Source organism: Scyliorhinus torazame, chromosome 5, assembly GCF_047496885.1.
Source record: "Scyliorhinus torazame isolate Kashiwa2021f chromosome 5, sScyTor2.1, whole genome shotgun sequence".
Taxonomy (NCBI): domain Eukaryota; kingdom Metazoa; phylum Chordata; class Chondrichthyes; order Carcharhiniformes; family Scyliorhinidae; genus Scyliorhinus; species Scyliorhinus torazame.
In genome coordinates this window covers 129,638,262-129,651,410 of record NC_092711.1, presented here as the reverse complement: position 1 = coordinate 129,651,410, position 13,149 = coordinate 129,638,262, and the positions used below count along the sequence as shown (strand labels likewise).

Sequence of the window (13,149 nt, the reverse complement as noted above, 5' to 3'; positions counted from 1 at the left end):
CACTGTGACAGGCTGAGTGTCAGTCGCTCATACTGTGACAGGCTGAGTGTCAGTCGCTCACACTGTGACAGGCTGAGAGTCAGTCGCTCACACTGTGACAGGCTGAGTGTCAGTTGCTCACACTGTAACAGGCTGAGAGTCAGTCGCTCACACTGTAACAGGCTGAGTGTCAGTCGCTCACACTGTGACAGGCTCAGTGACAGTCACTCACTGTAACAGGCTCAGCGACAGTCACTCAGTGTGACAGGCTCAGCGACAGTTACTTACTGTGACAGGCTCAGCGACAGTCACTCACTGTGACAGGCAGAGTGATAAGTCGCTCACACTGTGACAGGCTGAGTGACAGTCGCTCACACTGACAGGCTCCTCCCTACAGGCTCAAGGACAGTCGCTCACACTGTGACAGGCTCCTCCCTACAGGTTCAGCGACAGTCGCTCACACTGAGACGCTCCTGTCTACAGGCTCAGCGACAGTCGCTGACACTGTGACAGGCTCTTCCCTGCAGGCTCAGGGATAGTCGCTCACACTGTGACAGGCTGAGTGTCAGTTGCTCACACTGTAACAGGCTGAGTGTCAGTCGCTCACACTGTGAAAGGCTGAGTGTCAGTCGCTCACACTGTGAAAGGCTGAGTGTCAGTCGCTCACACTGTGACAGGCTCAGCGACAGTCACTCACACTGACAGGCTGAGTGTCAGTCGCTCACACTGTGACAGGCTGAGTGTCAGTCGCTCACACTGTGACAGGCTCAGCGACAGTCGCTCACACTGTGACAGGCTCAGCGACAGTCACTCACACTGACAGGCTGAGTGTCAGTCGCTCACACTGTGACAGGCTGAGTGTCAGTCGCTCACACTGTGACAGGCTGAGTGTCAGTCGCTCACACTGTAACAGGCTGAGTGTCAGTCGCTCACATTGTGACAGGCTCAGCGACAGTCACTCACTGTGACAGGCTCTTCCCTGCAGGCTCAGGGACAGTCGCTCACACTGTGACAGGCTGAGTGTCAGTTGCTCACACTGTAACAGGCTGAGTGTCAGTCGCTCACACTGTGAAAGGCTGAGTGTCAGTCGCTCACAGTGTGACAGGCTGAGTGTCAGTTGCTCACACTGTGACAGGCTGAGTGTCAGTTGCTCACACTGTGACAGGCTGAGTGTCAGTCGCTCACACTGTGACAGGCTGTGTCAGTCGCTCACACTGTGACAGGCTGAGTGACAGTTGCTCACACTGACAGGCTCCTCCCTACAGGCTCAAGGACTGTCGCTCAGTGTGACAGGCTCCTCCCTACAGGCTCAGCTACAGTCGCTCACACTGAGACGCTCCTGTCTACAGGCTCAGCGACAGTCGCTGACACTATGACAGGCTCTTCCCTGCAGGCTCAGGGACAGTCGCTCACACTGTGACAGGCTGAGTGTCAGTCGCTCACACTGTAACAGGCTGAGTGTCAGTCGCTCACACTGTAACAGGCTGAGTGTCAGTCGCTCACACTGTAACAGGCTGAGTGTCAGTCGCTCACACTATAACAGGCTGAGTGTCAGTCGCTCACACTGTGACAGGCTGAGTGTCAGTCGCTCACACTGTGACCGGCTGAGTGTCAGTCGCTCACACTGTGACCGGCTGAGTGTCAGTCGCTCACACTGTGACCGGCTGAGTGTCAGTCGCTCACACTGTGACCGGCTGAGTGTCAGTCGCTCACACTGTGACAGGCTGAGTGTCAGTCGCTCACACTGTGATAGGCTGAGTGTCAGTCGCTCACACTGTGACAGGCTGTGTCTGTCACTCACACTGTGACAGGCTGAGTGTCAGTCGCTCACACTGTGACAGGCTGAGTGTCAGTCGCTCATACTGTGACAGGCTGAGTGTCAGTCGCTCACACTGTGACAGGCTGAGTGTCAGTCGCTCACACTGTGATAGGCTGAGTGTCAGTCGCTCACACTGTGACAGGCTGTGTCTGTCACTCACACTGTGACAGGCTGAGTGTCAGTTGCTCACACTGTAACAGGCTGAGTGTCAGTCGCTCACACTGTGAAAGGCTGAGTGTCAGTCGCTCACACTGTGACAGGCTCAGCGACAGTCACTCACACTGACAGGCTGAGTGTCAGTCGCTCACACTGTAACAGGCTGAGAGTCAGTCGCTCACACTGTAACAGGCTGAGTGTCAGTCGCTCACACTGTGACAGGCTCAGTGACAGTCACTCACTGTGACAGGCTCAGCGACAGTCACTCAGTGTGACAGGCTCAGCGACAGTTACTTACTGTGACAGGCTCAGCGACAGTCACTCACTGTGACAGGCAGAGTGATAAGTCGCTCACACTGTGACAGGCTGAGTGACAGTCGCTCACACTGACAGGCTCCTCCCTACAGGCTCAAGGACAGTCGCTCACACTGTGACAGGCTCCTCCCTACAGGTTCAGCGACAGTCGCTCACACTGAGACGCTCCTGTCTACAGGCTCAGCGACAGTCGCTGACACTGTGACAGGCTCTTCCCTGCAGGCTCAGGGATAGTCGCTCACACTGTGACAGGCTGAGTGTCAGTTGCTCACACTGTAACAGGCTGAGTGTCAGTCGCTCACACTGTGAAAGGCTGAGTGTCAGTCGCTCACACTGTGACAGGCTCAGCGACAGTCACTCACACTGACAGGCTGAGTGTCAGTCGCTCACACTGTGACAGGCTGAGTGTCAGTCGCTCACACTGTGACAGGCTCAGCGACAGTCTCTCACACTGTGACAGGCTCAGCGACAGTCACTCACACTGACAGGCTGAGTGTCAGTCGCTCACACTGTGACAGGCTGAGTGTCAGTCGCTCACACTGTAACAGGCTGAGTGTCAGTCGCTCACATTGTGACAGGCTCAGCGACAGTCACTCACTGTGACAGGCTCAGCGACAGTCACTCACTATGACAGGCTGAGTGTCAGTCGCTCACACTGTGACAGGCTCAGCGACAGTCACTCACTATGACAGGCTGAGTGTCAGTCGCTCACACTAACAGGCTGAGTGTCAGTCGCTCACACTGTGACAGGCTCAGCGACAGTCACTCACACTGATAGGCTCCTCCCTACAGGCTCAAGGACAGTTGCTCACACTGTGACAGGCTCATCCCTACAGGCTCAGTGACAGTCGCTCACACTGTGAAAAGCTCTTCCCTACAGGTGCAGGGACAGTCAATCACACTGACAGGCTGAGTGTCAGTTGCTCACACTGTAACAGGCTGAGTGTCAGTCGCTCACACTGACAGGCTCAGCGACCGTCACTCAAACTGACAGGCTGAGTGTCAGTCGCTTGCACTGTGACAGGCTCCTCACTACAGGCTCAGGGTCAGTCGCTCGGTGGTTGTTCCGCCCACTGGTTTAATCTGGCTCAGTTTTATCCCGCATTCCGCAAATTAATAAAAAGACACCGGAATTAACCCGCAGGTCAATGAGCCCCTGCGGGCCCCTTCAACAAACCCCGTACCTTGCGCTTGGCGGAAGTTAGCGACCCTGTGACCCTGAAGAAGTCGTCCAGCCGCCCCTGGGTGCTGCCCTGTCGGCCCCTCAGCAGCTTCTTGGCACCGTTTCTGATGCGTTCCTCGCTGACAGGGAGAGGGAGAGGGAGGGAAAGAGAAAGGGAGATGTTTAAGGGCTCAGACCTCGTTCTCGTTGACAGTCACTCACTTATATACCGTGGACAGCGCGGTAGCACAGTGGTTAGCACAATTGCTTCACAGCTCCAGGGTCCCAGGTTCGATTCCCGGCTTGGGTCACTGTCTGTGCGGAGTCTGCACTTCCTCCCCGTGTGTGCATGGGTTTCCTCCGGGTGCTCCGGTTTCCTCCCACAGTCCAAAGATGTGCAGGTTAGGTGGATTGGCCATGATAAATTGACCTTAGTGTCCAAAATTGCCCTTAGTGTTGGGTGGGGTTACTGAGTTACGGGGATAGGGTGGAGGTGTGGTCTTGGGTAGGGTGCTCTTTCCAAGAGCCGGTGCAGACTCGATGGGCCGAATGGCCTCATTCTGCGCTGTAAATTCTATGATTCTATTATATAATATCTGTGTGAGAGCAGTGAACGGACCGCCAACTCTCCCAATGAGCAATTATCAGTTGGAGATCAGTCACCATTGACACAGGAGGCAACACGGCCTTCTGCAGTCGGGGGGGGGGGGGGGTCGCCGCCGGAGAGGGTATGAAAGGAGGGCTTTGAGCAAGAAGGGGGGGGTCAACAGAAGGGAGAGATGGAGAAAGACAGAGAGAGGGCGAGGGGAAGGAATGGAGAAAGAGAGAGGGAGGGGAAGAAATTAAGGGGGTTCGAGGGGAATGGAGTGGAGAGAGCGAGTGGAAGGAGCGGGGAGAGAGCGAGTGGAAGGAGCGGGGAGAGAGCGAGGGGAAGGAGCGGGGAGAGAGCGAGTGGAAGGAGCAGAGAGCGAGGGGAAGGATCGGGGAGTGAGCGAGGGGAAGGAGCGGGGAGAGAGCGAGGGGAAGGATCGGGGAGAGAGCGAGGGGAAGGATCGGGGAGAGAGCGAGGGGAAGGAGCGGGGAGAGAGCGAGGGGAAGGAGCGGAGAGAGAGCGAGGGGAAGGAGCGGGGAGAGAGCGAGGGGAAGGAGCGGGGAGAGAGCGAGGGGAAGGAGCGGGGAGAGAGCGAGGGGAAGGAGCGGGGAGAGAGCGAGGGGAAGGAGCGGGGAGAGAGCGAGGGGAAGGAGCGGGGAGAGAGCGAGGGGAAGGAGCGGAGAGAGCGAGGGGAAGGAGCGGGGAGAGAGCGAGAGGAAGGAGCGGGGAGAGAGCGAGAGGAAGGAGCGGGGAGAGAGCGAGGGGAAGGAGCGGGGAGAGAGCGAGAGGAAGGAGCGGAGAGAGCGAGGGGAAGGAGCGGGGAGAGAGCGAGGGGAAGGAGCGGGGAGAGAGCGAGGGGAAGGAGCGGGGAGAGAGCGAGTGGAAGGAGCGGAGAGAGCGAGGGGAAGGAGCGGGGAGAGGGCGAGAGGAAGGAGCGGGGAGAGAGCGAGGGGAAGGAGCGGGGAGAGAGCGAGAGGAAGGAGCGGAGAGAGCGAGGGGAAGGAGCGGGGAGAGAGCGAGGGGAAGGAGCGGGGAGAGAGCGAGGGAAAGGAGCGGGGAGAGAGCGAGGGGAAGGAGCGGGGAGAGAGCGAGGGGAAGGAGCGGGGAGAGAGCGAGGGGAAGGAGCGGAGAGAGCGAGGGGAAGGAGCGGGGAGAGAGCGAGGGGAAGGAGCGGGGAGAGAGCGAGAGGAAGGAGCGGGGAGAGAGCGAGAGGAAGGAGCGGGGAGAGAGCGAGGGGAAGGAGCGGGGAGAGAGCGAGAGGAAGGAGCGGAGAGAGCGAGGGGAAGGAGCGGGGAGAGAGCGAGGGGAAGGAGCGGGGAGAGAGCGAGGGGAAGGAGCGGGGAGAGAGCGAGAGGAAGGAGCGGGGAGAGAGCGAGGGGAAGGAGCGGGGAGAGAGCGAGAGGAAGGAGCGGAGAGAGCGAGGGGAAGGAGCGGGGAGAGGGTGAGGGGAAGAAGCGGGGAGAGGGCGAGGGGAAGGAGCGGGGAGAGGGCGAGGGGAAGGAGCGGGGAGAGGGCGAGGGGAAGGAGCGGAGAGAGAGCGAGGGGAAGGAGCGGAGAGAGAGCGAGGGGAAGGAGCGCAGAGAGAGCGAGGGGAAGGAGCGCAGAGAGAGCGAGGGGAAGGAGCGCAGAGAGAGCGAGGGGAAGGAGCGGAGAGGGGAAGGAGCGGGGAGAGCGAGGGGGAGGAGCGGGGAGAGAGCGAGGGGAAGGAGCAGAGAGCGAGGGGGAGGAGCAGGGAGAGAGCGAGGGGAAGGAGCAGAGAGCGAGGGGGAGGAGCGGGGAGAGAGCGAGGGGAAGAAGCAGAGAGCGAGGGGGAGGAGCGGGGAGAGAGCGAGTGGAAGGAGCAGAGAGCGAGGGGGAGGAGCGGGGAGAGAGCGAGGGGAAGGAGCAGAGAGCGAGGGGAAGGAGCGGGGAGAGATCGAGGGGAAGGAGCGGGGAGAGAGCGAGGGGAAGGAGCGGGGAGAGAGCGAGTGGAAGGAGCGGGGAGAGAGCGAGGGGAAGGAGCGGGGAGAGAGCGAGGGGAAGGAGCGGGGAGAGAGCGAGGGGAAGGAGCGGGGAGAGAGCGAGGGGAAGGAGCGGGGAGAGAGCGAGGGGAAGGAGCGGGGAGAGAGCGAGGGGAAGGAGCGGGGAGAGAGCGAGGGGAAGGAGCAGAGAGCGAGGGGGAGGAGCGAGGAGAGAGCGAGGGGAAGGAGCGGGGAGAGTGCGAGGGGAAGGAGCGGGGAGAGTGCGAGGGGAAGGAGCAGAGAACGAGCGAGGGGAAGGAGCGGAGATAGAGCGCGAGGGGAAGGAGCGGAGAGAGCGAGGGGCAGGAGCGGGGAGAGAGCGAGGGGAAGGAGCAGAGAGCGAGGGGGAGGAGCAGGGAGAGAGCGAGGGGAAGGAGCAGAGAGCGAGGGGGAGGAGCGGGGAGAGAGCGAGGGGAAGGAGCAGAGAGCGAGGGGGAGGAGCGGGGAGAGAGCGAGGGGAAGGAGCAGAGAGCGAGGGGGAGGAGCGGGGAGAGAGCGAGGGGAAGGAGCAGAGAGCGAGGGGAAGGAGCGGGGAGAGAGCGAGGGGAAGGAGCGGGGAGAGAGCGAGGGGAAGGAGCGGGGAGAGATCGAGGGGAAGGAGCGGGGAGAGAGCGAGGGGAAGGAGCGGGGAGAGAGCGAGGGGAAGGAGCGGGGACAGAGCGAGGGGAAGGAGCGGGGAGAGAGCGAGGGGAAGGAGCGGGGAGAGAGCGAGGGGAAGGAGCGGGGAGAGAGCGAGGGGAAGGAGCAGAGAGCGAGGGGGAGGAGCGGGGAGAGAGCGAGGGGAAGGAGCGGGGAGAGTGCGAGGGGAAGGAGCGGGGAGAGAGCGAGGGGAAGGAGCGGGGAGAGAGCGAGGGGAAGGAGCGGGGAGAGAGCGAGGGGAAGGAGCGGGGAGAGAGCGAGGGGAAGGAGCGGGGAGAGGGCGAGGGGAAGGAGCGGGGAGAGAGCGAGGGGAAGGAGCGGGGAGAGAGCGAGGGGAAGGAGCGGGGAGAGAGCGAGGGGAAGGAGCGGGGAGAGAGCGAGGGGAAGGAGCGGGGAGAGAGCGAGGGGAAGGAGCGGGGACAGAGCGAGGGGAAGGAGGGGGGAAAGAGCGAGGGGGAGGAGCAGAGAGCGAGGGGGAGGAGCGGGGAGAGAGCGAGGGGAAGGAGCAGAGAGCGAGGGGGAGGAGCGGGGAGAGAGTGAGGGGAAGGAGCGGGGAGAGAGCGAGGGGGAGGAGCAGAGAGCGAGGGGGAGGAGCGGGGAGATAGCGAGGGGAAGGAGCAGAGAACGAGGGGAGGATCCGAGATAGAGATGTGATGGAGATCACGCTCGCCGCAGAATGTGGTTTAGAATAAGAAGAATAAAGGAAATGAAAAAAATGAAATGGAAATCACTTATTGACACAAGTAGGCTTCAAATGAAGTTCCTGTGAAAAGCCCCTAGTCACCACATTCCTGCGCCTGTTCGGGGAGGCTGGTACGGGAATTGAATCCGTGCTGCTGGCCTGCCTTGGTTTGCTTTAAAAGCCAGCGATTTAGCCCTGTGCTAAACCAGCAGAAATTAATGCAACAAGTATTTTAATTCAAAATGGAATAAAAGGTCTTTCAAAAATCACCAGACGCTGCAAGAAACCTTCGCTGACCCCCAAGGATCATTCAGCCATTCCAGACAAAAGCGGGTTAAGGAAGATCCTTGAATTGACAGCCCGTAAATTCTTTAAATTACCCATCCTGCAATCATAACCGATAACGAGACCGTGGGAAGAACATTCTAAGATAGCAAAACAAAAATAAATTAACAATTCCTTCCTTAGCTGTATGAACATTGCCACTTAAGATAGTGTCAGAATGTCTATCTGAACATGTATATGTCTCAGAAACTTGACGTATTGAAAATGGACAAAAGTAGAAAGATCTCTTAAAGAACTCCCTGTCCAACTATATATCTTAGACACCTGACATTCAAGCAGACACTGAGATCATTGAAGCACATTTTGTTGATAAAACAAACCTGACCATTTAGCTGCAGGAAATTAGCCAACATTAAGTGATAAGATAACAGAAGAATCCTTGACTAAATAGGAGATGGCATTTAGCAGCACTGCTATCTCACTCCGCCCTGTTGGAGTGCGTCAAAGTCGGTCCTTCAGCTTGCCTCGTTCCACAAAGACCATTGTGGTTTTTGTAAGTATGCTTCTATTAAACTTCTTAGAAATGTATTAAAAATTGATATGAGATACTTTAGGATTATCCATGTTTAGATATATCATTCTCTTAGAGAAGTTAGTGTGAGGGCAGCACGGTGGCGCAGTGGTTAGCACTGCTGCCTCACGGCGCCGAGGTCCCAGGTTCGATTCCGGCTCTGGGTCACTGTCCGTGTGGAGTTTGCACATTCTCGCCGTGTCTGCGTGGGTTTCGCCCCCACAACCCAAAGATCATAGAATTTACAGTGCAGAAGGAGGCCATTCGGCCCATCGAGTCTGCACCGGCTCTTGGGAAGAGCACCCTACCCAAGGTCAACACTGCCACCCTATCCCCATAACCCAGTAACCCCACCCAACACTAAGGGCAATTTTGGACACTAAGGGCAATTTATCACGGCCAATCCACCTAACCTGCACATCTTTGGACTGTGGGAGGAAACCGGAGCCCCCGGAGGAAACCCACGCACACACGGGGAGAACGTGCAGACTCCGCACAGACAGTGACCCAAGCCGGAATCGAACCTGGGATCCTGGAGCTGTGAAGCAATTGTGCTATCCACAATGCTACCGTGCTGCCCCACGGCAGGCTAGGTGGATTGGCCACGCTAAACATCCCCTTAATTGGAAAAAATGAATTGGATACTCTAAATTTATTTTAAAAAAAAGAGAAGTTAGTGTGTTAGCAGATGACAAAGGACTGTTAACTGATTTATATCCTTAACAGATAACTAAGGACTGTTAATCAATTTATAGTTTTAACCCTGCAATTCTGTATGTATAAATTGAGAGTATTTTATAATAAAAATACTATTATTAGAAATTATACTGTGTGGACTTACTCTCAATAAGTTTTAGATGTGCACACTCATTAAGGAAGTCTTAAAAGACAAGGATCCATGTCCGGCAGAGGTAGGAGGTTTTTAGTTATGAGTGACGTATCTGAACTTCTTCCACGAGAAAGTGATGGAAATCCTGGACGGCATTCTCCGACCCCCCGCTGGGTCGGAGAATTGCCGGGGGCCGGCGTGAATCCCGTCAGCGAGCCCCCCCGGCGATTCTCCGGCCCGCGATGGGCCGAAGTCCCGCTGCTGGAATGCCTGTCCCGCCGGCGATGATCAAACCACCTCTCTTATCTGCGGCACTAGGTGGCACGGGCGGGCTCCAGGGTCCTGGGCTGGGGCTGGTGCTGGGGGGGGGGGGGCGCAGAGCGATCTGGCCCAGGGGGGTGCCCCCACGGTGGCCTGGCCCGTGATTGGGGCCCACCGATCCGCAGGCGGGCCTGTGCCGTGGGGGCACTCCTTTCCCTCCGCCTCGGCCAGTCTTCACCATGGCCGACGCGGAAATGACCCCCCCCCCCCCCCCCCCCAGCGCATGCGCGGGGATGACGTCAGCAGCAGCTGACGGTCCCGCGCATGCGCAGACTTCCGCCGCCTGGCGAAGTCCTTTCAGCCCCGGCTGGCGTGGTGCCAAAGCCCTTTCCCGCCGGCTGGCGGCGCGCCAACCACTCCCGACGCGGGGCTAGACCCTCAAGGTGAGGGCTTGGCCCCTAAAGGGGAGGAGAAATTCGCACCTTTGGGGCGGCCCGACGCCGGAGTGGTTCACGCCACTCCATCTGCTGGGACCCCCCCGCCCCGCCGGGTAGGGGAGAATCCCACCCCCTGTTTGGGTGTTTCAGACACAGAAAGGCAGCCTCCCCTCGGGAGAGCTATTCTGGGTCTTAGGAGAGAAACAGATTTCTCTCTTTTGGTGGCTAAACCTAAATCATAGGTTTATCAGGTCCGGTGTGCCTAAACCCGTCACAGAGAGAGATAGTGGGCGAAGGAACGGAGAAAGAAATGTAGAAAGAGAGAGAGAGGTATGAATGGAGAGAGAGAGAGCAGGGGAATGAGTGTAAAGAGAGAAAGAAAGAAATGGAGAGCGAGAGAGCAGGGGCAGCATGTTGGCGCAGTGGTTAGCACTGCTGCCTCATAGCGCTAAGGACCCAGGTTCGATCCCGGCTCTGGGTCACTGTCCGTGTGGAGTTTGCACATTCCCCCCGTGTTTGCGTGGGTTACGCCCCCACAACCCAAAGATGTGCAGGTTAGGTGGATTGGCCACGCTAAATTGCCCTTAATTGGAAAAAATGAATTGGGTACGCTAAATTTTTTTAAAAATAAACAAAAAAGTGAGGAGAGAGGAAGGAATGGAGAGAAAGGAATAGAGAGAAAGAGAGAGAGGGGGAAGGAATGGAGAGAGAGATAGAGAGAGGGGGAAGGAATGGAAAGAGAGAGGGGGAAGGAATGGCGAGGGGAGAGAGAGAGACAAAGGAATGGAGAGAGAGAGAGAGAGAGATAGAGAGAGGGGAAAGGAATGGAGAGGGGATTGAAGCAATGGAGAGCCCTGAATAAATCATTTGGACTCGAAACATTAACTCTTGTCTCTCTCTGCATAGATGCTGCCAGACCCGCTGAGTTTTCCCAGCATTCCATGTTTGTGTTGCCATCTCCTGGTGTCATCTGCACCGATCTTTGAGTCGTCAGCAAATTTAGCTGCCCATATGAAATGAAATGAAATGAAAATCACTTATTGTCACAAGTAGGCTTCAAATGAAGTTACTGTGAAAAGCCCCTAGTCGCCACATTCCGGCGCCTATTCGGGGAGGCTGTTACGGGAATTGAACCGTGCTGCTGGCCTGCCTTGGTCTGCTTTCAAAGCCAGCGATTTAGCCCTGTGCTAGACAGCCTCATATCTGCGCTCCCTCATCTCAGTCAGTGATGTGAATTGTAAGTAGAGGCTCCAGCAGAGATCCCTGCAGGACTCACCGGTCACATCCTGCCAATCAGAAAAAGACCCACTTTCAGTCTTTAAAGGGCAGACAAGAATTGAAGTGCATAAGTTGGGAACATAGGCTGTCAGGGAAGGACACAAGTGAAATGTGGAACTTGTTCAAGGAACAGGTATTACGTGTCCTTGATATGTATGTCCCTGTCAGGCAGGGAAGAGATGGTCGAGTGAGGGAACCATGGTTGACGAGAGGTTGAATGTCTTGTTGAGAGGAAAAAGGAGACTTATGTAAGGCTGAGGAAACAAGGTTCAGACAGGGCGCTGGAGGGATACAAGATAGCCAGGAGGGAACTGAAGAAAGGGATTAGGAGAGCTAAGAGAGGGCATGAACAATCTTTGGCAGGTAGGATCAAGGACAACCCCAAGGCCTTTTACACATATGTGAGAAATATGAGAATGACTAGAGCGAGGGTAGGTCCGATCAAGGACAGTAGCGGGAGATTGTGTATTGAGCCTGAAGAGATAGGAGAGGTCTTGAACGAGTACTTTTCTTCTGTATTTACAAATGAGAGGGGCCATATTGTTGGAGAGGACAGTGTGAAACAGACTGGTAAGCTAGAGGAAATACTTGTTAGGAAGGAAGATGTGTTGGGCATTTTGAAGAATTTGAGGATAGACAAATCCCCCGGGCCTGACGGGATATATCCAAGGATTCTATGGGAAGCAAGAGATGAAATTGCAGAGCCGTTGGCAATGATCTTTTCGTCCTCACTGTCAACAGGGTTGGTATCAGGGGATTGGAGAGTGGCGAATGTCGTGCCCCTGTTCAAAAAAGGGAATAGGGATAACCCTGGGAATTACAGGCCAGTTAGTCTTACTTCGGTGGTGGGCAAAGTCATGGAAAGGGTACTGAAGGATAGGATTTCTGAGCATCTGGAAAGACACTGCTTGATTAGGGATAGTCAGCACGGATTTGTGAGGGGTAGGTCTTGCCTTACAAGTCTTATTGAATTCTTTGAGGTGACCAAGCATGTGGATGAAGGTAAAGCAGTGGATGTAGTGTACCTGGATTTTAGTAAGGCATTTGATAAGGTTCCCCATGGTAGGCTTCTGCAGAAAGTAAGGAGGCATGGGATGGTGGGAAATTTGGCCAGTTGGATAACGAACTGGCTAACCGATAGAAGTCAGAGAGTGGTGGTGGATGGCAAATATTCAGCCTGGATCCCAGTTACCAGTGGCGTACCGCAGGGATCAGTTCTGGGTCCTCTGTTGTTTGTGATTTTCATGAATGACTTGGATGAGGGAGTTGAAGGGTGGGTCAGTAAATTTGCAGACGATACAAAGATTGGTGGAGTTGTGGATAGTGAGGAGGGCTGTTGTCGGCTGCAAAGAGACATAGATAGGATGCAGAGCTGGGCTGAGAAGTGGCAGATGGAGTTTAACCCTGAAAAGTGTGAGGTTGTCCATTTTGGAAGGACAAATATGAATGCGGAATACAGGGTTAACGGTAGAGTTCTTGGCAATGTGGAGGCGCAGAGAGATCTTGGGGTCTATGTTCATACATCTTTGAAAGTTGCCACTCAAGTGGATAGAGCTGTGAAGAAGGCCTATGGTGTGCTAGCGTTCATTAACAGAGGGATTGAATTTAAGAGCCGTGAGGTGATGATGCAGCTGTACAAAACTTTGGTAAGGCCACATTTGGAGTACTGTGTACAGTTCTGGTCACCTCATTTTAGGAAGGATGTGGAAGCTTTGGAAAAGGTGCAAAGGAGATTTACTAGGATGTTGCCTGGAATGGAGAGTAGGTCTTACAAGGAAAGGTTGAGGGTGCTAGGTCTTTTCTCATTAGAACGGAGAAGGATGAGGGGCGACTTGATAGAGGTTTATAAGATGATCAGGGGAATAGATATTTTCAATATTCTGAAAATCCAAGTACAGTACATCTACAGGCTCCCCTTTATCTACAGAGCATGTTTCTCCTCTTTTTAGACCCTAGGATGAAGCCCTAGACGCGGAGGCGTGTCAGCCCCCAGCTCGCTCAGTTGTGTTTCCTGAGAGATTGCAATCCCACCCTGTTACTCCCTCTCTTCCGCCTCCTGTTTTACGGCAATTACTGGAATATTTTTTTACACCCTCCAATACCTTCACAAACTCTCGCAATCAAATTTCGTTCTCCTGAGAAAC

General features: G+C 55.6%; 1 protein-coding gene across 1 annotated transcript in view; it reads right to left on the bottom strand.

Annotated features, from left to right (window-relative positions):
* Window positions 1-13,149, bottom strand: part of fen1 (flap structure-specific endonuclease 1) — a 69,092-nt gene that overhangs the window by 2,656 nt on the left and 53,287 nt on the right. The window contains exon 10 of the mRNA XM_072503663.1: window positions 3,454-3,571. Within this exon, the coding sequence (XP_072359764.1) occupies window positions 3,454-3,571 (118 nt within the window). The remainder of the gene's footprint in view (window positions 1-3,453; window positions 3,572-13,149) is intronic.